The 27,996-nt window shown below is 46.2% G+C and overlaps 1 protein-coding gene across 1 annotated transcript; it reads left to right on the top strand.

Annotated features, from left to right (window-relative positions):
- Positions 1–182: 182 nt before the first annotated feature.
- On the top strand, positions 183–27,996 carry LOC308169067 (retinol dehydrogenase 12-like; the record flags this gene model as incomplete). The annotated part of the gene is made up of 5 exons (XM_080543701.1): positions 183–503; positions 19,789–19,912; positions 20,239–20,568; positions 21,084–21,212; positions 27,860–27,996. The coding sequence occupies 5 exons, from the start codon at positions 183–185 to the stop codon at positions 27,994–27,996; spliced, it is 1,041 nt and encodes a 346-aa protein (XP_080399827.1).

Genomic DNA, 27,996 nt, shown 5'->3' with positions numbered 1-27,996 from the left:
CAGCGGGAGGGGGAAAAGGACTCGCTCAGCACGTCAGTGACGGTGCTGAGCTGTGCTGGACTAAATAAACATATATTCTGTACCATTCCTCTGTGTCGACCTCCCTCTGTGCCTAGAGACTGCTACATCTGGCGCCCAACGTGGGGCACAGAGAGGGGGTCGGCACACACGCCCAGAGGACCATGGACTCATCGGTCCAGGTGGTGACGCACCTGGCCCGAATGCTACAGGCGCAGGAGGTGATGACAGCGGAGTTGATGCGGGGACAGGCGGAGCACCGGGCCATGCTCCGCGAGCTACTGGACCGCACCGAGCCACCCGGGGGAGGTCCCCGGGTTCGGGCCCAGAGGATGGGGGTGTGGGACGAGCCGGAGGCCGCTCTCGACCCCTTCCCCGACAACCACCTGCCCCGACCGCAGGTTCCAGCCCCGGGCCCAGCACCGGGCCCGCGCCCTACCCCGACCCCGGCTCCGCGCCGACGGGCCGGCGGGGCGCGGCCTGGGGTACGGCCTGCGGTGGAGCCGTGGCGGGAGCCACCAACGCCTGCCCGGAGGACGGGGCGGGACACCGGGGGGAGGAACACACACGGGGGGCCAACCTCCACCCCACAGACGGCCCCACGAGCGGTAGAGGAGGGATGCTGGCGATGCGGACAGCCTGGCCACCTCCGCCGGGAATGCCCCGAGATGGAGGTGGGTCAGGTAATCCGCGTCGTCGGCAGTCCGACCCCTCCCCCGCGTCCAGGACAGGCGTTTTACATCCCAGTAAGGGTACAGCGTGAGACGCACCAGGCGTTGTTGGATTCTGGCGCCCAACAGACCATGATCCACCAGCGCCTGGTTCGACCCGGGGCATTGTTAGAGGCATCGCGGGTTGGGATACTGTGTGTGCATGGGGATTGTCACCAGTATCCGGTGGTCCCCATCGAAATTCGTTATGGGGGAAAAAAATATAGTGTCAAGGCGGCGGTTAGTCCGAGCCTCATGCATCCCCTAGTTTTGGGGTCAGATTGGGCTGGGTTTCCGCAGGTATTAGGGGAAACCACGGGGGTGCGTGCACGACCGACAGGGAAATGTGAGGCGTGCGCAGTGCTCTGCGCTGATGCGAGGGCGTCCGACGCTGCCGAGGAGCCGGAGGAGGCGGTGGGTCCAGCACCCGCAGATCCGCCGCCTGCGTTCCCTCCAGTAGCCGACTTCCCCCTCGAGCAGTCTCGCGACGCCACTCTACGCTCCGCCTATGACCAGGTGATCAGTATTGATGGTGTGCTGGTACGGCCAGACGCTGTGCGCGCCCACCCGTATTTTGTATTGATTAGGGACAGACTGTATAGAGTGAGTCGTGACACTCGCAGGGACGAGGAAACGACCCAGTTGTTGGTACCTAGGAGCCGCCGGAAAGCTATATTTCAGGCGGCGCATTATAACCCTATGGCGGGCCACTTAGGATACGACAAAACACTCAATCGGATAATGGCTCGATTTTATTGGCCGGGGATTCGGGCAGAGGTGCATCTGTGGTGTGCATCCTGCCGCGAGTGCCAATTAGTCAATCCCCCGGCCGTGCCCAGGGCACCGTTGTGCCCCCTTCCCCTGGTAGAGGCACCATTCGACCGGATTGGGATGGATATAATCGGGCCATTTGAACGTTGCTCACAGGGCTATCGGTTCGTGTTAGTCCTCATAGACTACGCGACTCGATACCCCGAGGCAATACCGCTTCGTACTATCTCTGCAAAGAGTGTAGCACAGGCGTTATTCCAGGTCATCTCCCGGGTGGGGATCCCGAAAGAGATCCTCACCGACCAAGGCACTAACTTTATGTCACGAACACTTAGGGAACTTTACGGGTTGTTAGACATTAAGGCGGTCCGAACGAGCGTGTACCACCCAGCTACCGACGGGCTGTGTGAGCGGTTCAAACGGACGCTTAAGTCAATGATCCGTAAGTTCATTCACGAAGATAGTCGTAATTGGCATAAGTGGTTAGACCCTCTGTTGTTCGCAGTGCGGGAAGTACCCCAGGCTTCCACGGGGTTTTCCCCCTTTGAGCTCCTATACGGGCGCAAGCCACGGGGCGTCCTAGACCTGATTAAAGAAAGCTGGGAGGAAGGGTCTAGTGACAGTAAGAACGAAATACAATACGTCCTGGACCTACGAGCAAAGCTCCACGCACTGGGGGTTATGTCACGGGAGCATTTGCTCGAGGCCCAGGAGCGTCAGAAACGGCTGTACGACAGAGGGACTAGACTACGCAATTTCGCACCGGGAGACAAAGTCCTCGTATTACTGCCCACGTCTAGCTCTAAATTACTCGCCAAGTGGCAAGGGCCGTTCGTGGTCACACGGCGAATTGGGGATGTAGACTACGAGGTAGTGCGGTCGGATAGAGGGGATTGCATGCAAATATACCACATTAACCTATTAAAAAAATGGAACGACGTGGTCCCTGTTTCCCTGGTGACGCTACTTCCCGAGCAGGATGAGTTCGGGCCGGAGGTCCCAAAAATGAGTACTAGCGCCCCGGCCTGCGTAGGCGACCATCTCTCGGCGAACCAGCGGGCGGACGTTGATCGATTGCAACATAGGTTCGCAGATGTGTTCTCCCCTATACCCGGTCGTACTCGCCTCATAGAGCATCAGATAGTTACGCCACCGGGGGTTACGGTACGTACGCGGCCATACAGGCTGCCGGCTCACAAACGAGACGTGGTGAGCCGGGAATTAGACTCTATGCTAAAACTGGGCGTGGTCGAGGAGTCGCATAGCGACTGGTGCAGCCCCATCGTGCTGGTGACAAAGCGCGATGGGTCTGTACGGTTCTGTGTGGACTATAGACGGGTGAACGCGGACATTTAGGATTTATTGAACAGTTTTATTTTTTTTATGTAGTCGATTTCGTTTTATTACAAGTCAATTTAATATTCTTCTATAAGAACAGGGAACATTCCATCGCGAGCAAGCGGAAAAAAATTCAAGTCAATTCTGGAAGTCACCAGCCTCCACTGATATAATATATAGTGGACCTTTAAGAAACTCACCAGCAGCACGGAGTATAGGTCTGTTCAGATGGCCATGGGCCTGGTTCTGTTGGAGGTGGAGATTCTGTCCCTGTCCCTGGGTCTGGGTCTGGTTCTGAGCTCCTATAAAATGATGAGTTAAGAAGCAGCGGAGGTCTTCCTTGGAGAAAGACCAGGTCAGAACGTCGTAAATGTTTGGATCCAGAGGAAAAGGAGCACAAGGTGTGAAATGGCTCAGGTACTGTAGAATGTCCATCTCACTGGATTTCGTTGTCTGGTACTTGTAAATGGTAAATTGTAAATGGTAAATGCAACGTTGTCTTGTCTTGTTGACATTCAAGTTCTGTCATCGTCCTGGGTAACCAGAACTCTGGGTCAGAGAGAGCTATTGTGACATCATCAGCAGCATGTCTCTGTAGGCTATGGAATCTGTAGCAGTCCTGTACTACATTACCCTACATGCTTTGCAATATCATATCTGGGTTGTTTGAGTGAAGTTTTATGAAGCAGTGTTCACTATGTGGCCACGTTGCAAATAATTAGTTTTCTGTTGCAACTTTTTCAACTTTTTCAACTTTTTTTTTTTGGTGTGGCATTTGGCGACCCCCGGGCATTTTTATTTTCATTTAAATAATTTTGTCTCTGATTAAATGAATTTTATGTCTCTATTAAAACATGTCTCAGCCTACTGTCTCTATTACGCTTCGCGACACTCGCCTCATGCGAACCTCCCCTCCCCCTCCCCCTCCCCCCCCCCCCCCTCCCGCAACTAACGCGTGCCCTCTCTGAACGTTCATTGAGAATTACAACAAGCTAGCAGCTAGCAAATTAAACATCAGCAAGAATGAAAAGGACTAAGCCCTCGGGTGCACAGAATCAACAGCAATCAAAGCAACATAATTGTTCCTTCTTCTAGCATTGTAACTGCCAATGGCCCCTGGTTTTAGTGTGACGGGGTGTATCTTTTCATGAATCACTCTCAGCTGGATGGCTCACGTTCATTTATTCTGCAGAACAACAGTGCATCAATTTCTGGACACGGGACTTGCAGGGTCATCGAGCTACATTCGTCTCAGTGGTTAAGAATGCACTGACCCATATAGTAGTCACTCACACTACACAAATTATAACAATAATATAAAACAAAAATACAAAATGTGTAGACTACATAAATCTTCACTTGTGTGATCATATAGTGGTATCAATTTAACAACAACAACAAGAAATCATAACATCCAAATGCATGGAAAAACCACGCACTTGGAATACGCATGCGCACCACGTGCAACAATGGCTGCTACCTGACTGCTAGGTAAGCCGCGAGCGTGTTGCAAACTAGCGAGGTGGAAGACCCAACCTCATACAATACAGTCTACTAACAGAACAACAGACATATAATAACACAACAATAATAATATTACCTGCAGAACAACAGTGCATCAATTTCTGGACACGGGACTTGCAGGGTCATCGAGCTACATTCTAAAATGATGTTACACACGGACATTCACGTTAGCGCCATCATTGTTAACAACAGAAAACTCACATTAACAAACTCGTGATATGTTCCAAACTAACATACTATGAATGGGAAACTCAAAACAGCTATCTTACTTATCAAACATTCAAATAAAACATAGGTACATTAATAATCTCTTAAATTATATGCGATCTCAGACCCTGCAGAAAACATGACCTTACCGTCTCAGTGGTTAAGAATGAACTGAGGGAGATCACGTTACGTCCCGTGCAATTGCACTGTCCAGCTATATTTACACAGCATCCGGGTCACGGACACAGCATCCGGGTCACGGACACAGCATCCGGGTCACGGACACAGCATCCGGGTCACGGACACAGCCCGGATATACCACGTCATTAAACCCCTAGAGGGCGCAGTTTATACCTATTTTAGTTATAATTGAACTTGACCTTTCTACTCCGTTACATACACCCCCCTTAAATTATACTAAAATGGGGCAACAGCATGAAAACCGGAGGACAGTAAAAAAAACAGGAGCGAAAAAAACAAACAATTGACAAAACAAAAAAACAACGTGGATCTCGAGCACTGATGTACCAAAACTCAACATTATAAATTCTTCCATAAGAAGTGTGTAAGGACAGATTGGTACCAAAACCCGTACTTATCACAGAGGAGAAAGAGATGCCATCTACATCCCACAGTTGTACATAACTTTGCCCTTACAAGAGGATCTCATGACTCTAGGTCACGACTCAGACCGGAAGCAAAATAAATAAAGAAAAAAAAAACTGGATGCACTACGCCCCTACATAGACGCCGCAATGAAACTAAATGCAGAACTTATGAAAGGCTCAGTACTCCCTTTAAGCATCTGCCCTGACATCTCACAAATAAGCCTATTTGGGTTCCTAACACTCCTCCCACATCTCGTGACAACTGATGGAACTTGAGCACTCTGTGAACGTGTGCAAACTACCTGCTCCGGCTCAACCTCAACTAGAATTGGGAGGTCACTATGGGCATCACATCTAGCTTCAGGTGAGTGTACTGTGTCACATACTGTGTCAGGGGGATAATCAGTGTGGCAGTCAGGTACAGAGTCATCAGGAACACTATCCAGCAACTCATCTGGTCGGTCTTCCTTCGAGGCACTCGGCACGGGCATAGTCCCTCCGTTGACTTCTTCCTCAGGGATGCTCTCTGCCCCCGCATGCTCAGGCGACTCCAAGACCCAGTCCCTGGTGCGCAACCGAGAGGCCTCTTCAACATCAGAGGTGACAGAGCCCTGAACACTGGCACAGGAAGCTATAGACTGCGACTCCTCTAGGGATGCCGGGTTCCCATCTTGTTCCGGAACTGTCAAGAAGTCAACCGGAAGCAGCATGTTCCTGTGTACAACCTTCTCTCTATTCGTGACAACATCTCTGATCCTGTACACGTTGATGTCCGATCTCACAGACACCACATCGAAAGGAGTTGATTCCCACCGGTCTGCGATCTTCCTCTTCCCTCTCTCACCTCGATTGGCAAGTAGCACTTTGTCACCAACACCCAACGGCAGTCCTCTGACCTTCCGGTTGTACAGTTTGGCGTGACGATCTTGTTCCCTGATGGCATTCCTTTGAGCGATCTGTGCTGCTTCAGAAAGATCTCTCCTCAGATGTTGCACAAACTCATGACGACTAACAACGGCATCATCCTCCAGCACATGACGAAACATGACATCCACGGGCAGCCGTGGGACCCGTCCGAACATCAGGTAGAATGGCGCGAAGCCCGTGGTCTCATGCACAGTGGAGTTGTAGCAGAAGGTCAGTGTCTGGAGCATCTGTGGCCACCTGGACTTGCTCAGTGGAGGGAGGGCCCTTATCAAGCCCCCGAGGGTCCTGTTGAACCTCTCTATGACGCCGTTGCCCATGGGGTGGTATGGAGTCGTATGGGACTTATGCACACCTGCCATCTCTAGTAGATCTTTTAGAAGCCGACTCTCAAAGTTAGCTCCCTGATCCGAATGGATTCTTTTGGGGAACCCATATATGCAAAAAAACTTGTCCCATAGACAGCGGGCAACTTGTTTCGCAGTCTGGTTCCGACAGGGGAAGGCAAGAGCTACTTTAGAAAAATGGTCCGTAACAACAAGAACATCAATGGTCTTCTTGTCGCTCTGCTCTGCGGTCCAAAAATCGATGCACACTAAGTCCATAGGAGCTGAAGTGCGGATGCTCTCAAGAGGTGCTCGGGCGTGTGGTTCAGGAGTCTTCCCCAAAATACATCTCTGACAGTGCTTCACGTGATTCTCAACATCCCTCTGCATGCCTGTCCAGAAGAATCGTTCACTGGCCAGAGAGGATGATCTTGAGCGACCCTGGTGGCCAGCAGCATCGTGGACTCCATGCAAGACTTGTCGCTTCAGAGCTTCTGGAGTGACGAACTGAAAGATCCTCTTGTCCCTGATGCGGTCTCTCTTCACACGGTAGAGGAGTCCACTACGCACTCTCAACTTCTTCCAGTGTTTCAACAGCCTGAGCACACAGCTAGACTCAGCTGTTCTCTCGTGTGCATTTGGTTTCCTATGTCGCTGCATATAAAAGAGAACCCTGCTCACTACAGCATCTTGTTGCTGGAGATTGTGTAATTGACTCTGTGGGATGGCGATGGAAGGGTCTTCCTCGGGCAATTGCAAATACTCCGGATTAATGTAGGGCAGCTGAGAAACACCCCCAGTACGATGGACGTCCATGACAGCAGACACCTCCTCAGCACTAATGGCACCTCCAGAAGACTCAGGACTCAGGACCTCATCTGTGTCGACATTAGTGTGCTGAACACCTTGACAGTTGGTAGTCAGCCGGAAAGCGTCCTGCACCGTACCAGCCACTACTCCATTCACCTGATCCAGCAAGGACAGGTAAGGCTCCCTCACCAGGCGATGACTCACACAGGACTTAACAAATGGCTCACGGCTCAGCGCATCAGCGACTATGTTCCTAGGCCCTGGGATATAATTCAGATCGAAATCATATGCAGCAAGTTTGGCCACCCACCTCTGTTCGCATGCATCTAACTTGGGCTTCGTTAGGATGTAGGTCAAGGGGTTGTTATCCGACCACGCTGTGAAATGCACTCCCTTCAGCCAGTGGGAAAACTTCTCGCATACAGCCCACTTCAATGCCAGGAACTCAAGTCGGTGAGCTGGATAGTTCAACTGAGCATGTGACAGCGTCCTACTAGCGAAGGCAACTGGTCTTGCAACTTTATCACCAGGCTGGAGCTGAGAGATGACGGCGCCAATCCCATCGAATGAAGCATCCACTGCTAGGATAAATGGCTTTGCGAAATCAGGATGGGCCAGGGTTACAGAATGCAGGAGATCGCGCTTCAATGTCTCGAAAGCATCCCTACACTCGGGCGTCCAGTCAGCTGGTTTGAGCTTTACAAGATTGTGACATTTCTTCACTGGTTTTCTCCCTCTGCGTGCCTTTTCTCCAGCGTTCTGTCCAGAGAGAAGCTTGAATAGGGGTCTGGCCTTAGAGGAACAATCTTCAATGAAGTGCTGATAGTAAAGCATCATGCCCAAGAAGGACCTAATCTTCTTCTGTGAAGGAGACACCCCATCACTGTCCATCAGATCGGATACCTGTACTTGGCTAATGGCTTCAACCTTCCCAGGGTCCGTCTGCACTCCTGACTCATTGATGATATGGCCGAGAAACCGTACTGATTTCCGCAGAAGATAGCACTTCTTTGGAGCCAATTTGAGATTGTTGTACTTCAAACGAGAGAAAACCATCTCTAGACGCTCGAGTGCCAGCTGTTCTGTAGGGGCGAAGACCATAACATCGTCTAGGTAGCACAATAGACTGGTGAAATTCTGATCCCCAAAGATCTAGAGCATCATCCGCATGAACGTAGCCGTGCTGTTGGACAACCCTTGAGGCATCCGGTTATATTCATGCAGGCCAAAGGGAGAGGAGAACGCAGTGTATTTCTTGTGGTCCTCATGTAAAGGCACGTTGTAGAAACCAGAGGTAAGGTCCATTGTGGAGAAGTAGGCATTACCACCTAGTGCAGCCAGCGCGTCAGCCTGATGAGGCAGCGGATGTGCGTCTTTCGTTGTCCTCGCATTAAGCCATCTGAAGTCCGTACAGATGCGCAATCCTCCATCCTTCTTCCACACAAGAACCAAGGGCGAGGCATATTCGCTGTTGGACTTACGAATTATGCCCTTCTCCTCCATGTCGTTGATGGCAGACCTCAGCTTCTCGTAGTGGTTCGGTGGCACTCTGCGGTAGGGCAGGCGAAATGGCCTCTCGTCCACCAGATGTATCTTGTGCACGAAGTCAGACGCCTCACCACAGTCCAACTTGTGGCGTGAAAAGATTGACTCGTATTTCACAACAAGCTGACAAAGCTTCTCTCTCCACAGGTCAGAGACTTCACACGCGTCCAAGTCTAGGTCGCGTAGACCAAGTTCCTCCAGTGCCTTTCTGATGTCTTCTTTGGGCCTTGCTACAGACTCACCAGTCACGGATTGTGGGGAAGACTGAATGTGGTCGGGCGGGGACAGATCTTCAGCGGCAATGCAGGGGAACACGTCCGCCAATTTGGTGTTTCGCTTCAGCACTACCGGCTCACCGGTGGGATTCACAACCTTCATAGGCAGCCATCGGTCGCCCCACATCGGCGTAACAACTCTGCCAACCAGAACTTTATTCGGTCTGCATCTGGACTGAGTTGGTTCCACAACTACCGTACTGCCCTCTGATATAGGTGCCGACACAGGGAGTCTGCCCCATACAAGATGCTCACTATTTGGCTGTAGCACCACACACTGTTGTAGCTTCAGTGTGCCAACCTTCTCAGGCACTGTCTCACCCCTCCATCTCTCTGTATTGGAAAGGAGAGAGAAGAAGTGATGACAGTCCCCATGACTGCCACCACCATGTTCAGATATCAGCCGCCAATAGCTGTCAGTCTTCCTCATCAACTCTAGGATTTTCTTGATGGCATTACTGCCTAGTATCATGTCATCGGTCTGTCCAGGCACCACAAGCATTGGGATGACCATCTTGCAGTCATACACCACCACATCGACATTGTATATTGCCTTAGGTACAACTCGGTGACCACCACATCCTATGATAATGACATCATCAGCGGGGCATCCTCTCAGATCAGGGTTACGCTGCAAGAGACGCGCCTCCGCAGCCTCGCTAAGCGTGCATGCCATAGAACCACTGTCTATCATCGCTCTAAGAGAGACATCTGCAGCGGAGACAGTGGTGTAGAATAAACTATCAGACCTTTGGACTCGGTGTAGACCTTGAAATACTACTGTTTTGTTCGAAGGCGCTCTGGAGATGAATGACTTGTATGTTGACTCACAATCAGCCATTTCATCATTGGGAGAGATATCAACAGGATCTGCACAGTCCTCCCTTGAATGCAGATCTATAAGTTTCCCTGCTGCGCCGACTGGGCACGCCCCTGCATCGGACACTTGGATCTGGGGTGTCCAGGCGAATGGCACTGGAAGCAGAGCCTCTGGTCACGGCAGTGAGTCCAAGCAGAGTGTCTAGCGTCGCCACACACAGCACACGGCAGGTTATTCAGGCCCTCAATCCTGGGGGGGCTGGGTCTATACTGCTTGTTTGACATGTCCTTAGCAGGAGCAGACTTCTCCAATAGGACTTTCTCTAGCATTGAGATGATACGTTCAAAGGCCTCTGCCCCCTTGTCTGGGCGAGTATCCTGCTTTTCAGGTGAACACATATCAGTGCCTGACATCTCAACTCTGTTCACTAGCACACCCTCACTGGGCCTTTTACTCACGGCTGCGGCAACACCGTTCGAGCACACCTGAGTGTGGAACTCTGTCAAGTACATCTTGGACCTCTACAGCAGTCCACTTATCGATCGTCTTTGATCTGAAAGTCATGGCAAGCTCTTTGGATGGACAGTTCCTGATGAACATACGTGTCACCTCCAGGAGAGGGCACTCAAGTGTTTTACCTTGTTCTTTGAGGCGATCAGTGGCAACATCTGCAGCTTGATTGAGGCGTAGCCAGTAGTCATACGCATCCTCACCACTCTTCGGCAGCGTGGTGTAGAAGTCGGCTAGGGGGATAGGTGAACAGGGAACAGCAGCAAAATGCTTACGTAGAAGACCATAGATGGCCTCTGGGTTTTCAGCGACATTAATGCCACTGCTCCTCGTCCCATACTTCACTACATCCTTAGCCCTGCCCCTGAGATGGGTGAATATTTCTTCCGCCTGCTGATCTGCTCTGATGTTCGCCTTTTTCACATAACTCCTCATTATGTCTTCCCACTCACGCACATTCACTGCGTCCTTATCATCCCCTCTGAACGTTGGAGGCTCCTTCACCCTCCTGTGAGGTACCAACTGGACTTGGGACAGGTCTAGACTCTGGGTGGATGTATCAGTGGGCGTGGTCTGTGCATGCGCAGTGCTAAGAGGAGGTAGCGTTGAGTCAAGACGTGCAAGTATGCTATCTGCCAGCTGTAGACCAACATCTCTAATTATGTCACTCATCTGGCTCACTACATTAGGTAACTGGAAAGCAGAGATTGGGGATGGGGCATCACTGACCCGTGTGCTCGGTGCATGATCAATGTCTTGGCTCTGAGAAGGAACTGTGTCCCCACTAACTGAAAGGGCCCCAGCAGCATCCTGACTACCCACAACATGAACATCACCCCCCTGAACAGGACTATCATAACTCAACACTGGAATCCCCCTACCTCCACTGAGGAGGATCGCTCTACCCCTCCCAATGCTACTGCTTAGTGGCGTACTGAAACATCCTGGTCTGTGGCTCATGTTGAATTACAATTCAATAAAACAGTACTATACAGACTAATCAGATAAAAGACCAGTAAAGAAAAATGTCACCAAAACAGCAATAAAACTAAAATAAATCACAGATCACATTCATTAATTCAACAATCCATTTGTGCATAACATCACCGAATGAACTGAGTGAAACCATACGCCGCCCACCAGACAGCACGCAGGAGCGGTCCAGCAGAGTGATCCAGCAGAGTGGTCCCGGGTCAAGGTGAAGAGTTGACTTCAGGTCCACAGGTCACGGCACCAATGTGACGGGGTGTATCTTTTCATGAATCACTCTCAGCTGGATGGCTCACGTTCATTTATTCTGCAGAACAACAGTGCATCAATTTCTGGACACGGGACTTGCAGGGTCATCGAGCTACATTCGTCTCAGTGGTTAAGAATGCACTGACCCATACAGTAGTCACTCACACTACACAAATTATAACAATAATATAAAACAAAAATACAAAATGTGTAGACTACATAAATCTTCACTTGTGTGATCGATCATATAGTGGTATCAATTTAACAACAACAACAAGAAATCATAACATCCAAATGCATGGAAAAACCACGCACTTGGAATACGCATGCGCACCACGTGCAACAATGGCTGCTACCTGACTGCTAGGTAAGCCGCGAGCGTGTTGCAAACTAGCGAGGTGGAAGACCCAACCTCATACAATACGGTCTACTAACAGAACAACAGACATATAATAACACAACAATAATAATATTACCTGTAGAAAACAGTGCATCAATTTCTGGACACGGGACTTGCAGGGTCATCGAGCTACATTCTAAAATGATGTTACACACGGACATTCACGTTAGCGCCATCATTGTTAACAACAGAAAACTCACATTAACAAACTCGTGATATGTTCCAAACTAACATACTATGAATGGGAAACTCAAAACAGCTATCTTACTTATCAAACATTCAAATAAAACATAGGTACATTAATAATCTCTTAAATTATATGCGATCTCAGACCCTGCAGAAAACATGACCTTACCGTCTCAGTGGTTAAGAATGAACTGAGGGAGATCACGTTACGTCCCGTGCAAATGCACTGTCCAGCTATATTTACACAGCATCCGGGTCACGGACACAGCATCCGGGTCACGGACACAGCATCCGGGTCACGGACACAGCATCCGGGTCACGGACACACCCCGGATATACCACGTCATTAACCCCTAGAGGGCGCAGTTTATACCTATTTTAGCTATAATTGAACTTGCCCTTTCTACTCCGTTACATTAGCATAGATAACTATTTTCTGATGATGACTGATGGATAGACGATTCACTTACTAAGACAATTGTTGTTTTAAGTCACTTTGGATAAAGGCTTCTGCTAAATGCAAAAAAAAAAAACAACAAAGGTTTTGGTTGAATGGACCTAAATGACCTGGTTGAATAGACTTAAATGACCTGGTTGAATAGACCTAAGGTGTATTGTGTAAGGATCTGTAACTTCGCCGCGGCAGTTGAACATAGAGTAAACTATTTCAATTTTGCCATTGTTTGCGAAGTTACAAGATCCTTACATCCCGCCATATGTATCAAAGGATGCGAAGTTCTAATGTACTGGAGACGTGACAGGCGCGTGAGACTGCCATATATATCATACCTCCGTTTTATATGTATTTATCATCATATTTTTCGATATATAACGGAAGTATGGCAGATATATGGTATATATGTGTTGAGCTTGGGTGCACATGAATCGCGTATGAACAATAAGTAAAGCAGACTCGGTATTCTCTTCAGCATTAGGACGTACCTTCATACAAGAACAGAATAACAGTGCGACTGCTACCGTAGTACACAGACTAAGGGCGTTTTGTTTTTTGTTTTTTTTCGCGCCCCCCCTGCAGTACCCCCCACGCCCCACATTTTGGGAAACACTGTACTAGCTTATATTAAACCTAGATTTACTAACCCTATTTTAAGTCTAAAACAGCATTCGTTTAATCTATGTTGGTGCAACCCAGCCTAAACTTGATAAACTACTACGGTACAGTGTTAAGTTGTGTCCTATAGTGTAACGTTGTCTCTTTCCCTCAGGTCTGCAGCATCTCAATGCACCTGTTCTGGTCCAGAGAATCCCAGTCCTGGTGGAGACCTTTATGGTAGCTGTCAGTTTAACACCACACTGGACACATGTTTGTTTTAAAAACCCAAAATGGATACATTGTACTGGTATTGTAATAGTACACTGAACTGTTTGTCTGTAAACTGCTGTCTTGACTGATTTGTCGATAGAATGCAGTAAGAGCAAAACATTGTAATACATTTTAGATATAGCTTCCATTCATTTCACCTTCAAATCATGAGAACAAGAATAGATGGATAAATAAAAAGTAAAACAAAAGCACAGATAGTAAAAACATAAATACAAATAGTTAAATATTAAAATCTGGTTTTAAAAGGATGCTAAAAAAAGATCAGTGAGAGCTGAGAATTGTAACACATGCTAACAAATCACCCTGAGATAGTAATTGAACCTGTATTTTGTTTCCAGGTCTTCAAATAATGGCATATCGTAGACTGGGAAGCATCACCAGGTAGGAACATTGGTTTCAACCATGCATTCATGGATTGAACCTTTCTACCTAAAGCTGTGAGAGTAGAATGAGTACGGTAGGTTTTTTATTTTTTTTTCTTATTTTTCTTATTGTGTATTTGAGAGTGACAGGGTACATCAAAGAATGCACCAGAATGTTTCATCCATAGTCCTGTAGTTTTGGTTTACTCTCTCTGCATCATTTCAGCAAGAAAGGGTAGGCAGGGTAGGCATTTCAACAAGATGTTAGGGTAGCCATTTCAACAATACGTTAGGATAGTAATTTCAGCAAGACGTTAGGGTAGTTATTTCAGCCAGACGTTAGGGTAGTCATTTCAGCCAGATGTGAACCGGGCGCCAATGGCGAACATGCCAATTCTGCTGTTCTCTGGCAAATGATAATCGAGCTGCACGACTGTCCTAGGGGACTTACTGTTCTCCCTCTATGCCAAGTATCTTGGCTCGGTAATCTCCTCACTTGGGTTCTTCTACCACAGTGATGCAGACGACACTCAACTCTTCCTGTCTCCCCCCCCCCCTCTGACCTACATGTGGCAACACGTGTATCTGTGTTTCTTGCTGACATCTCTACATGGATGTCAGCCCACCACCTCAAGCTCAACCTTAACAACACTGAGCTACTCTTCCTCCCTGGGAAACCCTGCCCTCTCCAAGACTTCTCTATCACAGTTGAGAACTCTACTGCAACCTCCTCCCAGACAGCCAAGAACCTTGGGAGTGATCCTGGACAACTGCCTATCCTGTGCGGACAACATCGCAGCAACAGTGCGCTCCTGCAGATTCATCCTCTACAACATCAGAAGGATACGACCATTCCTCACCAGAGAAGCAGCTCAACTCTTGGTCCAGTCACTGGTCATCTCTCGCCTTGACTACTGCAACGCACTCCTGGCTGGAGTCTCCACCTCCGTCATCAGACCTCTGCAACTCATCCAGAATGCTGCTGCCCGTCTGGTTTTCAACCTCCTCAAATTCTCTCATATTTCCCACCTCCTTCACACCCTTCACTGGCTCCCGATAGCAGCTCGCATTCCCCCAACCCCATGAAGATGAAGATACACTACCCCAACTCCATGAAGATGAGGTTGATTTTTCAGTCTGTTCTTTCATTTGTCCATTCGTTCCTCAGTTGTTGTTTTCTGCCAGTTCTTCCATCTGTCCGTTCTTCATCTTTTTAATTCTTCTGTTTGTTCTCCTGTTCATTCTTCAGTTCTTTCTTTTGTGTAACCATTCTTTCATTCTTCCGTTAGTTCGTTTTTGTTCTTCCTTGTTCATGTTTGTTCATTCGGCCGGCCCTGGGACTTTTGTGGCTCTAAGCAAGATTTTTTAATAAAAGCAACAAACTTGCACATAACAAGGTCTATAAATAAACACAATGACAAAAGAACACAAGTAAATAAAAATATTCAAAATAAATAAAGTGAACACAAATTGTTCTGTTAACTACAAAACAAACACCAGCGATAGACTACTGTAGAAGCTAAATAACAATTTACAACTATTCAAAATAATGAAGTCAAAATGTAAACATTAAAAGCAACAACCTTTAACATATCAAGGTCTATAAGTAGACAAATGTACACCAATAAAAACCAACATATTTTTGACAAATAAATAACAATGAACAATCAATTTAAGAGCGCAAAATATTCCAAATAAATAAAGTGAACCCTACAAAATCGTTTTGTTAACTACAAAACAGCTATAGGCTACTGTAGAAACTAAATAACAATTTACAACTGCAAATTATTCAAAATAATAGTCAACATTTAAACTATAAAAGCAACAAACTTGCACATAACAAGGTCTATAACTAAAGACAATGACAAATGAACACAAATAAACAAATATATATATATATTTTTGACATAAATAGCAGTGAACAATCAATTTAAGAGTGCAAAATATTCCAAATAAATAAAGTGAACCCTACAAAATAGTTAACGATGTTAACAACAAAACAACAGGCTACATGCATTGGGCCGGCCCTGGTTTGTTCTTCAATTATTTTCTTCTTCATTTCTTATATTCTTTCCTCTGTTAATTATTTTCTTCTTCCATCCCTCTGTTCGTCCATACTTGCTTCAGTTTTTTTGTCCATCTGTCCCTTCATTAGTTATTCCTTTTAAACTATTTCCTGTTAATCAATTTCACCTGCTTTGGTGCAAATGAAAGCAACAACAGGTGGACAGGAGAGGCAACAGCAAGACAACCCCCAAAAAGAAAATGGTCATGCAGGTGGTGGCCACAGACAATTTCTCTCTCCTTATCCTTCCTGACTGATTTTTCTCTAGTTTAGCATGTTGCTAGTGCCCTTGTCACTACTGGTAACATGAGGCGGTACCTGCAGCCCATTCAGGTTGCACAGGTAGTACAGCTCCCCAGGATGGTACATCCATATGTGCCGGCGCAAGGTTTGCTGTGCAGTCTAGAGACAGTAGAGACAATTTAGAGACAGTAGAGGCAGTCTAGAGACACTATGGACAGATGTTTGGAATCGCTGGGTTCATCCTTTTCTTCTGGGATCTGCCAGGACGTTGGTCTGGCACCAGACAGGACAGCACGTGGAAGGACAGTGGATTTTGTTTATCCGGTTGGTTTCACTGTACTGGACCCAGAAGGGCCCTGCTTGAGGCTACGGGCCTGAAACTCATTAGTTTTTTTTAACGACGAAGAAGCGCTTTGACCCTGTTCCGTCCGCGGCGTTTCCTCTTCACCTAGTTTTGCTCCTTGGTTGGAGGCCATCTTGGTTGGAGGCTGTGTGTCCCAGCACAGTCTCAACATCGTAGAGGAGACACCGGGAGACGGGCCATCATGCGAGGAGCATTGCCAGAGCCCTACAGAATGACCTCCAGAGGCTTACTTGTGTGCATGTTCCTGACCAAACTGACTCCATGAGGGTGGCATGAGGGCCCAACGTCCTCTAGTGGGACTTGTGTCTTGTTGTCTCAGGTGTAGAATGGTTACTGATCTGGTCTCCATTGTCTCAGGTGTGGAATGATTTCTTATGAACTGGTTTCCATTGTCTCAGGTGTAGAATGAACTGGTCTGCGTTGTCTCAGGTGTAGAATGAACTGGTCTGCATTGTCTCAGGTGTAGAATGAACTGGTTTCCATTGTCACAGGTGGAGAATGATTTCTTATGAACTGGTCTGCGTTGTCTCAGGTGTAGAATGATTACTTATGAACTTGTCTCCCTTGTCTCAGGTGTAGAATGATTACTTATGAACTGGTCTCCATTGTCTCAGGTGTAGAATGAACTGGTCTCCATTGTCTCAGGTGTAGAATGAACTGGTCTCCATTGTCTCAGGTGTAGAATGATTACTTATGCTGATTTTCTCAGATGGACCCCTCCCCCAGTTCTTGTGCCTCAAAGGTAATTTCAACATATACAATATTAACACAATTAAACCTTTACAATGTATATTTGATCCCCCACAGGGATATCCACCATACTCACAGCCCAGCACTGCATTTATATTTTTGGTGTTTAGCAGACGCCTTATTCCAAAGCAACTTACAATCATACATTTGACTAAGTGAGTGAATCATCTGTCCAACAGTCATAGCAGGAAAAGTAATCTATGCATAGGCCAGGGGCCATTGGCAGTCGTAGTGCTAGAAGAACGAAGATTTATAGACATTGGTGAAATAGTACAAGGGGGTAGTAGATGTCTCAGGAGAAACAGTATGGGGGGGGGGGAATGCAGGTGTCTCAGGAGACACAGTGCTGGGGGGGTAGTAGATGTCTCAGGAGGAGCAGTATAGGTGTAGCCTGAAGAGATGAGTCTTCATTCTCTGACAGATGATGGGGTGTGACTCTGCAGTTCTGACAGCCATGGGAAGTTCATTCCACCAGGGGGCAGTAGTGAGCATAGTGAAGAGACGTGACTGAGCAGCGTCACTGCCACATTGGCGTAGAGGTGGTGGGGCCAGTCGGCCAGCAGAGGTGGAGAGCGGAGTGGATGGGCTGAAGTTACCCCCCCAAACTTAAGCCTGTTTACTCCACTCCTCCACCTCTGCTGGGGGACTGGTCCCCCCACCTCAACGCCAACACGGCAGTCACGCTGCCCGGTGACATCTCTTCACTACACTCGCTCCCTGCTGGTGGAATGAGCTTCCCACTGGTTTCAGAACTGCAGAGTCACTCCCCATCTTCCGTCGTAGACTGAAGACCTCCATCTCTTCAGGTTACATCTGAACTGCTCCTCCTGAGACATCTACTACCCCCCAGCACTGTGTCTAATGAGACACCTGCTTTCTCCTCTACTGTGTCTCCTAAGATGTCTACTTTCCATTGACTCAGGTGTAGAATGAACTGGTCTCCATTGTCTCAGGTGTAGAATGAACTGGTCTCCATTGTCTCAGGTGTAGAATGATTTCTTATGAACTGGTCTCCATTGTCTCAGGTGTAGAATGATTACTTATGCTGATTTGCTCAGACAGACCCCTCCCCCAGTTCCTGTGCCTCAAAGGTAATTTCAATATATACAATATTAACACAATTAAACCTTTACAATGTATATTTGATCCCCCACAGGGATATCCACCCTACTCACAGCCCAGCACTGCATTTACATGTTTGGCATTTAGCAGACACCTTATTCCAAAGCAGCTTACAATCATACATTAAGTAAGTGAATCATCTTTCCAACAGTCATAGCAGGAAAAGTAGTCTATGCATAGGCCAGGGTCCATTGGCAGTCGTCGTGCTAGAAGAACAAAGATGTATAGACATTGGTGAAATCGTACAAGGGGGTAGTAGATGTCTCAGGAGACACAGTGCTGGGGGGTAGTAGATGTCTCAGGAGGAGCAGTATAGGTGTATCCTGAAGAGATGGAGTCACTCCCCATCTGAAGAGATGGAGTCACTCCCCATCTTCCGTCGTAGACTGAAGACCTCCATCTCTTCAGGTTACATCTTAACTACTCCTCCTGAGACATCTACTACCCCCCAGCACTGTGTCTCCTGAGACACAGACACCTGCTTTCCCCTCTACTGTGTCTCCTAAGATGTCTACTTTCCACTGTCTCAGGTGTAGAATGATTACCTATGAACTGGTCTTCATTGTCTCAGGTGTAGAATGAACTGGTCTTCATTGTCTCAGGTGTAGAATAGTTGCTGAACTGGTCTCCATTGTCTCAGGTAAAGAATGATTACTTATGAACTATGTGACATCAGAAGGGTACGTGACCCATACCCTTACCCTTACCCGGCCAATGTTGTCAACCACCACAATCAGAACTACTTGTCCTAGATAATTTACGTTGTTACCCTGTAGTGACCCTAAGACATATACTAGGGGATTTCAAAGGTAAGTGAATCGTCTATGCGTCAGCCATCATAAGAAAAAAGTGCCATCATTGGCAGTCACAATGCTCCTTGTAGCCTAATGCATGGAACGGAATGAGGAATGGTGTCAAACACACATCTATTGTTGCTCTCCGTGCTGTAAACACTGTGAACCGGCTGTATTTGTTAGTATGACTATCACATCTAAGACAATTCTAAGTGTTCTAGAATCGTTATGTATTTCTAGTGTTTGTTTCACTAGTTCATGATGTTAGAATTATAAGGTTCTATCTATATTATTAATGCCTGTGTGGTGTTGTTTTTTAAATGTTGACATTTTTGAGTTAGTAATTCATAAAATACAAAGGTTCCATCTCACAAAACATAATGGAATGTAAAAACTTTGACGCTCAATATCTCTGAACTGCCCTAAACGGAGATAGAACCTTATCATTCTAAGCTCACAAATTCTAAGTGTTCTAGAATCGTTATGTATTTCCAGTGTTCCAGTGTTCCACTAGTTCTTATCTGTCCTGCAGGAGAGTGGCAGCAGTGAGGTGGTGTTCATGCAGCTGGATCTGGGGAGTCTGGAGTCCGTGCGCTGCTTCGCTGAGACCTTCCTGAAGACGGAGCACAGGCTGGACCTGCTCATCAACAATGCAGGTGAGTTCTGAAGAGGGAGGGAGGGAGGGAGGGAGACAGAGAGAGAAAGGGAGGTAGAAAAAGAGAGAGAGAGAGGGAGGGAGAGAGAGGGAGAGGGAGAGTGAAAGGAAGGGAGGGAGGGAGAAAGAAAGATGGAGAGAGAGAGAGAAAGGGAGGTAGAGGGAGAGAGAGGGAGAGGGAGAGTGAAAGGAAGGAAGGGAGGGAGGGAAATGGGGCAGATGTTTGAATGCAAAAGCATTTGTCCTCTAAACTAAATTTTGACAAAAATGGAGATAGAACCTTTATAATTCTAACGTCACGCTTTGGCCTCTCTTCTCCTCTTTCAGGGATGATGGGACTCGGCCGCACGGGCGACGGCTTCGGCGCGGCGTTCGGCGTCAACCACCTGGGTCACTTCCTGCTGACCTCGCTGCTGCTGGACCGGTTGAAGCGGTGCGGTCCGAGCCGCGTGGTCAACGTGTCGGGCCTCCTGCACCGCCTGGGCACCCTGGACTTCGCCCTGATTGGCTCCCGCAAAGACCTGGTCCCCCCGGGTCAGTCTGCCTGGCACAGCCTCAGGGCCTACTGCAACAGCAAGCTGTGCAACGTCCTCTTCACGCGCGAGCTGGCTAACAATCTGGAGGGGGCGGAGGTCACCTGCTACAGCCTCCACCCAGGTCAGTGGGGCTTTGACCCAACCTGGAAGTCGTGACGTTACAATTATAAGGTTCTAGGATCTCCATTTTTGGTCAAAATTGAGCTTTTTTACATAATCTGATCCATTAGGTGTTTATTAATGCCTGTGTGGTGTTATTTTTAAAATGTTGCAATTTTTGAGTTAGTAATTCATAAAATACAAAGGTTCCATCTCACAAAACATAATGGAATGTAAAAACTTTGATGCTCAATATCTCTGAACTGCCCTAAACGGAGATAGAACCTTATCATTCTAAACAGAGATAGAACCTTATCATTCTAAACGGAGATAGAACCTTATCATTCTAAACGGAGATAGAACCTGATCATTCTAAACGGAGATAGAACCTGATCATTCTAAACGGAGATAGAACCTTCTCATTCTAAGCTCACGAAGTGGTGATGGTAATGCTAATGATGCTAATGCTACCAATCAAGTCAATGAAGACAGTTAATCCCAATCTGTTTTGATCTTTTCTCTCTCCTCCCCCTGCAGGAGTCGTCGACACTGACATATGTCGCAACCTGAGCCTGTGGCAAAGACTTCCCCTGTGGCTCTGCTCCAAGCTCTTCTTCCTGGACGCAGAGGCGGGGTCCCAGACCACCCTGCACTCAGAGGTGTCAAGTAACGAAGTACAAATACTTCGTTACCTTACTTAAGTAGACATTTTGGGTATCTATACTTTACTGGAGTAATTATTTTTCAGCCGACTTTTTACTTCTACTCCTTACATTTTCGCGCAATTATCTGTACTTTCTACTCCTTACATTTTAAAAATAGCCTCGTTACTCCTATTTCATTTCAGCTTGTTTTCATTACAGCTTTTCATCGTTAAAAAAAACACACACAAAAAAAGTCGCGCCATCCGGATAGAGTGAATTTGATTGTGGTTGGATGAGAGAAGTATAAACATTATACCATTCCGACACCCTATTGGTTTGTACGAGATGCATTCCATCTGCTGCACATGACACAAATTACACTCCAGCAAGGAAAGCAGATGTATGTAGCCAAAGATGTCCGTGACCGTGCCAGAGACTCAAAATAACAGCGAAATGTCCCAACCAAGCACCAGCATCAACCAGGTTGATAGCCAGGAAGATCAGCCAACCCTTCTCCATCCCTGGCCGTACCTGGAAGAATTTTTTGAAATGGTTGGATGCAAAAACAACTCCTTTCGAATGCGCTGCAAGCTCTGCGCACCCAAGTACCACGAGCTAATGGCCTTCAAAAACTCACCGTCTAATTTGAAAAAGCATATTGAGGTAAGCTGAAAGTTTGTTATTATCAGTCGACATTTTGTAGTAACCTAGTAACGTACTAATGGTAAATTTGCAATGTTTGCTATGGCTAAGAACATGCCATGGTTTGCTTGCTAGCAGTAGGCTATGATTCAATGTTTCATTTGTAATCCTTCATGTGTTGAGGTCGGAGTTTTACCGTGTTTGTTGCTGTAAAGAGTTAATTATGTTCCCACGGGAGAAGAAATGTGCGCGGTGTGTGCCATTAACAATAATGTTACTCTTCAGTCATGCCTGCAGCTGCTTGTGGTCCTAAAACAGCTTTAAGTGGCAATATTCTGGTCTGCTCAACATAATTGCATAGACCAGTGAAACTGCTCCCTAACTTGTAGTCTGACCTCCATTCATGAACTTCCAGCGTGACATTTAATACAGCGGAAGTCCTAGATAGTCTCAGCTTGTGGTTTGAGAGAAATAATATGAATCTCAATCTGTGCCTGTGCATTCATTTTCTCCACAGAAGAAACACCCCACTCGTCTAGAGAGGTACATGCAACTTTCTTCAACAGCCCTCAAAAGGAAGTCATCCACTGAAGGTTCTTTGACCCCACCCTCCAAACAAACCAAGCTGTGGGAGGCTCGAAGAGTGTCCCAGGCAAGTGTGGATGAAGTAGTCCTCAAATTCATTGTCCAAGGCTTGCACCCACCACACATTGTTCAGCAACAGGGCTTCATTGAGCTTGTGCAACATCTTCAGCCAAATACAAATGTCATGACGCGTAATACTGTTGTTAACAAAGTCACAAAGGCCTCTGTTGAAATGAAAAGAAAACTGAAAGCTGCCCTTAGTGAAATTGAGTTCATAGCAACAACAACAGACTGCTGGACGGCACACCGTCGCGGTTTCATTGGTGTCACTGCGCACTGGTTTAACCCCCAGACCATGCAGAGATCCTGTGCTGCCTTGGCATGCAAGCAACTTAAAGGGTCACATACCTTTTCTGCCCTGGCTGGTGCCCTAAATGATATTCACACAGAATTCAATGTCAGAGAGAAGATCGTTCGCACTACAACTGACAACGGATCAAACTTCCTGAAAGCCTTCAGAGTTTATGGGCAAACTGACGAGAACAACAATGCTGAACCTGTAGGAGAGGGTGATGGAGAAGAGGATGATGGTGGGCAAAATGATGATAACGATGAAGAAGAGGAAAGCCTTGAGGGTGTTGAATTTGTTGATGCCGGAGCCCTGTTGGAAGAAGATGACTACTTAGAATACCAGCTACCCAAGCACCATCGCTGCGCCTGCCACCTCCTCAATTTAGTGTCCACAGTTGATGCTTCAAAAGCAGAGGTCAACCCACTGTACAAGCGCGTGTCAAGGTCCACATTTGCCAAATGCTCTAGCCTGTGGAATAAAAGTTCAAGATCAACCACTGCATCTGAAGTAATTGAAGACCACTGCAAACTCCAACTCGTAAGGCCTGTTGCTACAAGGTGGAATTCACTCTTCTCAGCCGTAGAAAGAATAGTGAGAATAACACGAGAACAAGGCGAGGGAGCCCTTGCAGCTGTCTGCAGTGAACTAGATACACCCAAGTAAGTGCTTGTTTTTCTGCCTTACAGTTAATGAAGTGATTAACAATAGATTAAGTCACAGTTTTATACTTGGAATACTGTAGAACACGTATGCACTATGCCAATATGCAGTCCCCATATTTACTATGAATGTGATTTGTAGCAACACAACTTCATTTCTAAAAGTCTCAGATGACAATATTTTTCCTTTTTAATGATCAGTTCCTCCAGTTGAAGGTGCTACATCAAGTAGACTTAATGTTTCATGTTGTGTTTTTCTCTTCTTGTTTGTACAGGTTTACTCCAGTGGAACTTGCATTTCTTGCAGAATATGCGAAGACAATGAGCCCAGTTGCAAAGGCACTGGATGTTCTTCAGGGAGAAACCAGTGTGCAGATGGGATGGTTGGTCCCCACCATAACTCTGCTAAGGACCAAGCTACAGCACCTTCAAGTCACCTCCAAGTTCTGTGAGCCTTTGATTGCTGCACTTCTTTCAGGCCTTGAGAAACGCTTCGGAGAGATGCTTGCAGATCCAGAACTGATAGCCGCAGCCATTCTAGTTCCCAAATTTAAGACCTGTTGGACAAGTGACGAAAATATCCTCAAACTTGGTAAGTGTCTCACTTCCGCTTAATATGTGTAATTTCTATGAAGACAGTGAAATTAGTTTGAAATTACATTTAATGACACACACATCACTATCCAATACACAGTTACAATACTGCCATATAGTCATCATAAATTGTCATGATTTTTGTTTTTTATTCCACAGGCCTTCACTATATCAGAAGCCACTTGGACTGTCAGGACGAGAAACACTTCAGTGAGGGCTCCCAATCGTCTGAGGAAGAGGACTTCTTTTCCTCCTTGAAGAAGACCGGCCCTCTTGAAACGTCCCAGCAGTTGGATGCGTACCTGGGGTGCCCAGGAGACACAGTAGAGGTACTGAAGACCTTCCCAGCTGTGTGCCAGCTATCACTCAAACTTAATACGGGACTCCCTGCCTCAGCAGCCTGTGAAAGACTGTTTAGTGTCGCAGGGCTGATCTTCAGGCCAAAAAGAGCATGCATTGGCTCAAAGAACTTTGAGAACCTGCTGCTTTTGCGGCTGAACAAAGCTTATTGGTAACTCTGATGCTGATGTAGATTGTGTGTATGTGTGTGTTTTTTCAGGAAATATTGAATCACTACTTTGTTATGGTTTGTATGGTTTTGCCCTCACAGTTCCAATAAAGGCTATTGACTTTTGACTTTTGACGTTTGACTTTTGACGTTTGACTTTTTGCACCATTACAATACTTAGGCAACTAGTCATCATATCTTCCGTGTTCACATGTTAATGCTCAGTAGTACACATATATGGTTCTTTAATGTATTTGCATTGTACTAAAATGTGTTCATTTTCAATGGGCATAAATGCGTCTGAAACAAGTGCATCCCAAATGTTTCAACATTAACATTTTAATAATAACATAATAGTCATTATGGCCTTTAGAAAAAAGTTTTTTGGGGGGGAGGTGGGGTAGTGCACTATAGGCCCCTGTGGCGTGGCCTAAGCTTTTGTCCTTAATGGCATTTTTTTCCCCTTACATTACTTTAACTTTTATACTTTAAGTAGTTTTGAAACCAGTACTTTTATACTTTTACTTGAGTAAAAAGCTTGAGTTGATACTTCAACTTCTACAGAAGTCTTTTTAAACCATAGTATCTATACTTCTACTTGAGTAATGAATGTGAATACTTTTGACACCTCTGCACAGACATTATAACTCATCACTATGTTACAGTGCGATCAAGTTTGGCTTGGCGGAAACACATGTTCTCAATCATCACCTTGCACCGATATATGATTCTATCTTTGTCCGTTCGTATGACTTGGGTGAATGATGGGTCTTGCCAGACAGATGCGGCTTACCATATAGGCCTAGGTGCGTCATTTAGGAAATGACACTGATATTTACGAAACTATGGCGAAAGATATAGGTCTGGCCATAGAGAGATAGTTTAAGTGACACCAATTCATAATCAAAAACGTCACAACATGGTGCAAAGTGTAGAGCTAGTAGTGCAGCCTAACGCAGTACGAATATAGCCTTACGAATTAGGGAACACTCTTTTTAGAAATCAACGCAAAGCTGTAGGCCTAGGAAGAAGCACGATTGAATTACGCACGACTCATTAAATGAGCACTACAGGTTCCGGTGACTTCTCAGTCTGACTAGGAATGCAGGTGTAGGAATGGAGCCTGACCCAGTGGTCTTCAACCGGGGGTCCGCGACCCCTAGGGGGTCCGCAGAGGTACTGCAGGGGGTCCGCCAATTGGGTTGAAAAAGGTTGAAGACCCCTGGCCTAACCCTAACCTAATGCAGTAGGCCTATAGGCTAACGAATTTGGGAATAATATTTTGTTAAGCGAAGTCTGAATCTGCAGACACTAGGCCTACTAGTCAGGGAATATTATCAGATATATTTTAATCTTGGAATAAATTATTTACCAAGAAATCACCCATGTGTTTGTAAAGGTGTCTAATCACTTCCATAGGAAAACCCATGAGGTACCTGGAATAAGGTCAACATGTGAACTATAATAGATGGAATAAGGTCAACATGTGAACTATAATAGATGGAATAAGGTCAACATGTGAACTATAATAGATGGAATAAGGTCAACATGTGAACTATAATAGATGGAATAAGGTCAACATGTGAACTATAATAGATGGAATAAGGTCAACATGTGAACTATAATAGATGGAATAAGGTCAACATGTGAACTATAATAGATGGAATAAGGTCAACATGTGAACTATAATAGATGACTAATAGATCACCATGAAACTTCCCCAGTGAATCTCTTACAGTAAGACAGTTCTTTTTTGTACTACAAGTTTTCTGAAATGTTATGCTTAAATATGCAAATGAGGCATTGTTTTTAGGAATACAATGTAATAAATCAGGCTATGAATCAGGCTATGAATGATATATTAACAAACCCCTCTCTGTAAAAGCCTTCAGAATATAGATAGGAATAAAACTAGAAAGTTTGGTGCATCTAATTGCTTTTGGGATTTATTGTTATTATGATTTAGTTACAAATGCCGCTGGCTATAAACCTAGCAGTGGCGGGCGGTGCATTTCACACCTAGGCCTTCAGTGATGTCCGACACATTCCTACCTGAATTATTCTTCCTCTTAATACCATCGTTATGACGCCATGGCTCTAGAAACTAGACAGAAACACAGTATAACCGGGCGTTGCATAACCTTAACATAGTCAGACAAGTACAACAGAGTTATATTAATATTTCCGAAGCATTTTTAATCAATAAATCCGCATTTACAATGAAGAGTGTTAAACTAACATCTTTAAGATCGCTACATTACCCACGTCTGTCGTCTCGTCCACCATAATAGCGACAAAGGGTGCCTTTTTAATCTCCATTTTGATCTCTTCTTCCATCACTTCAGCAATAGCAAAAATCAGGTCGTTTTGTATTTTGCCTGACGTCCCAGTAAACACTTTGTTTGTGGACAGGTGGTAATGTAAATCTGGGTTGTTTTCAGCCAGAAAAGAAAGAAGCTCAACGTAGTTTCCTCTGTTTGTGGACTTGGCGCTTTCATTGTGTCCCCTAAATGAAAGTTATTGTTTACCCAAAAACAGGACACAATCGATCAGTATTATCGATCAGTCAACGGAGCTCCGTTTCCCTGCGCACTTTCAAAAGTTTCACATCTACCGGCATAGTTACGCATCTCAATAGTGAATATCAATAGTGCGTATCAATAGTGCGTATCCAATCAAAAGACGTGCTGGGTGCTGACATCATTGAGCCTTACAGCAGGCGCCGTTGTTGCTTTTGCTCGCATCTACGTAGGTTTACTAGGTACGCCACAGGTTTTCTCGTTCCAACGTTAAGTTACAGGTCGGATTCGCGGCACCGTTTAACGTGCAGGCGGGCAGATTTTGGAGCCCCCTAGCAACACATTTTGATTGAATAAAAGCTCTAACATAAAGGCCAGCCCTCCAAATCTCAATCGGAGACTGGAAGCAGCGCAACCAAGAGGAAAGCTATGAAATGAAGAGAATAGACTATGGGGAATCATTAATACATATTTGTGGAAAAAATATATTAAAATAAAATGTATATTCTGATGATGTTTAGGCCAGCAGAGAAGGCCTTGCTGGCCCTGACGGCACACCACTGAAACCTAGGGTACTCAACTCAGATGTTCCGTATTGATATAGGCCTATATCTGACATGATACAAGACTTCTTCAAAGATGTCCAGCATCCTGGTAACATTGCAGGACAGGTGCTCGTCGTGGTCTGAAAGCCGTTCAGTTTGGATGAAGATCTTGATGACATGGAGCATGGAATGGTACTGCACCCAGAGTGCTGGAATGGTACTGCACCCAGAGTGCAGGCGTTCTTCCTCCCTCCGTCTCCCAAAGCTTTTGAACGTGTCTTCTCTCCTCTGTTCGAACTCTGCGCTGTGTCTGGCTCCCATCTCCCATCAACCACCGTCTCCATGAAGGTCCTCATTTCACCAGGCCCCTCCTCAGTGAAGACGTGTTTCAGGACGTATTGA

Source organism: Nansenia antarctica (assembly GCF_963989245.1).
Source record: "Nansenia antarctica genome assembly, chromosome: 12".
Classification (NCBI taxonomy): Eukaryota; Metazoa; Chordata; class Actinopteri; order Argentiniformes; family Microstomatidae; genus Nansenia; species Nansenia antarctica.
Note: the sequence above shows the minus strand (reverse complement) of the source record. Positions and strands in the feature narration are given on the sequence as shown.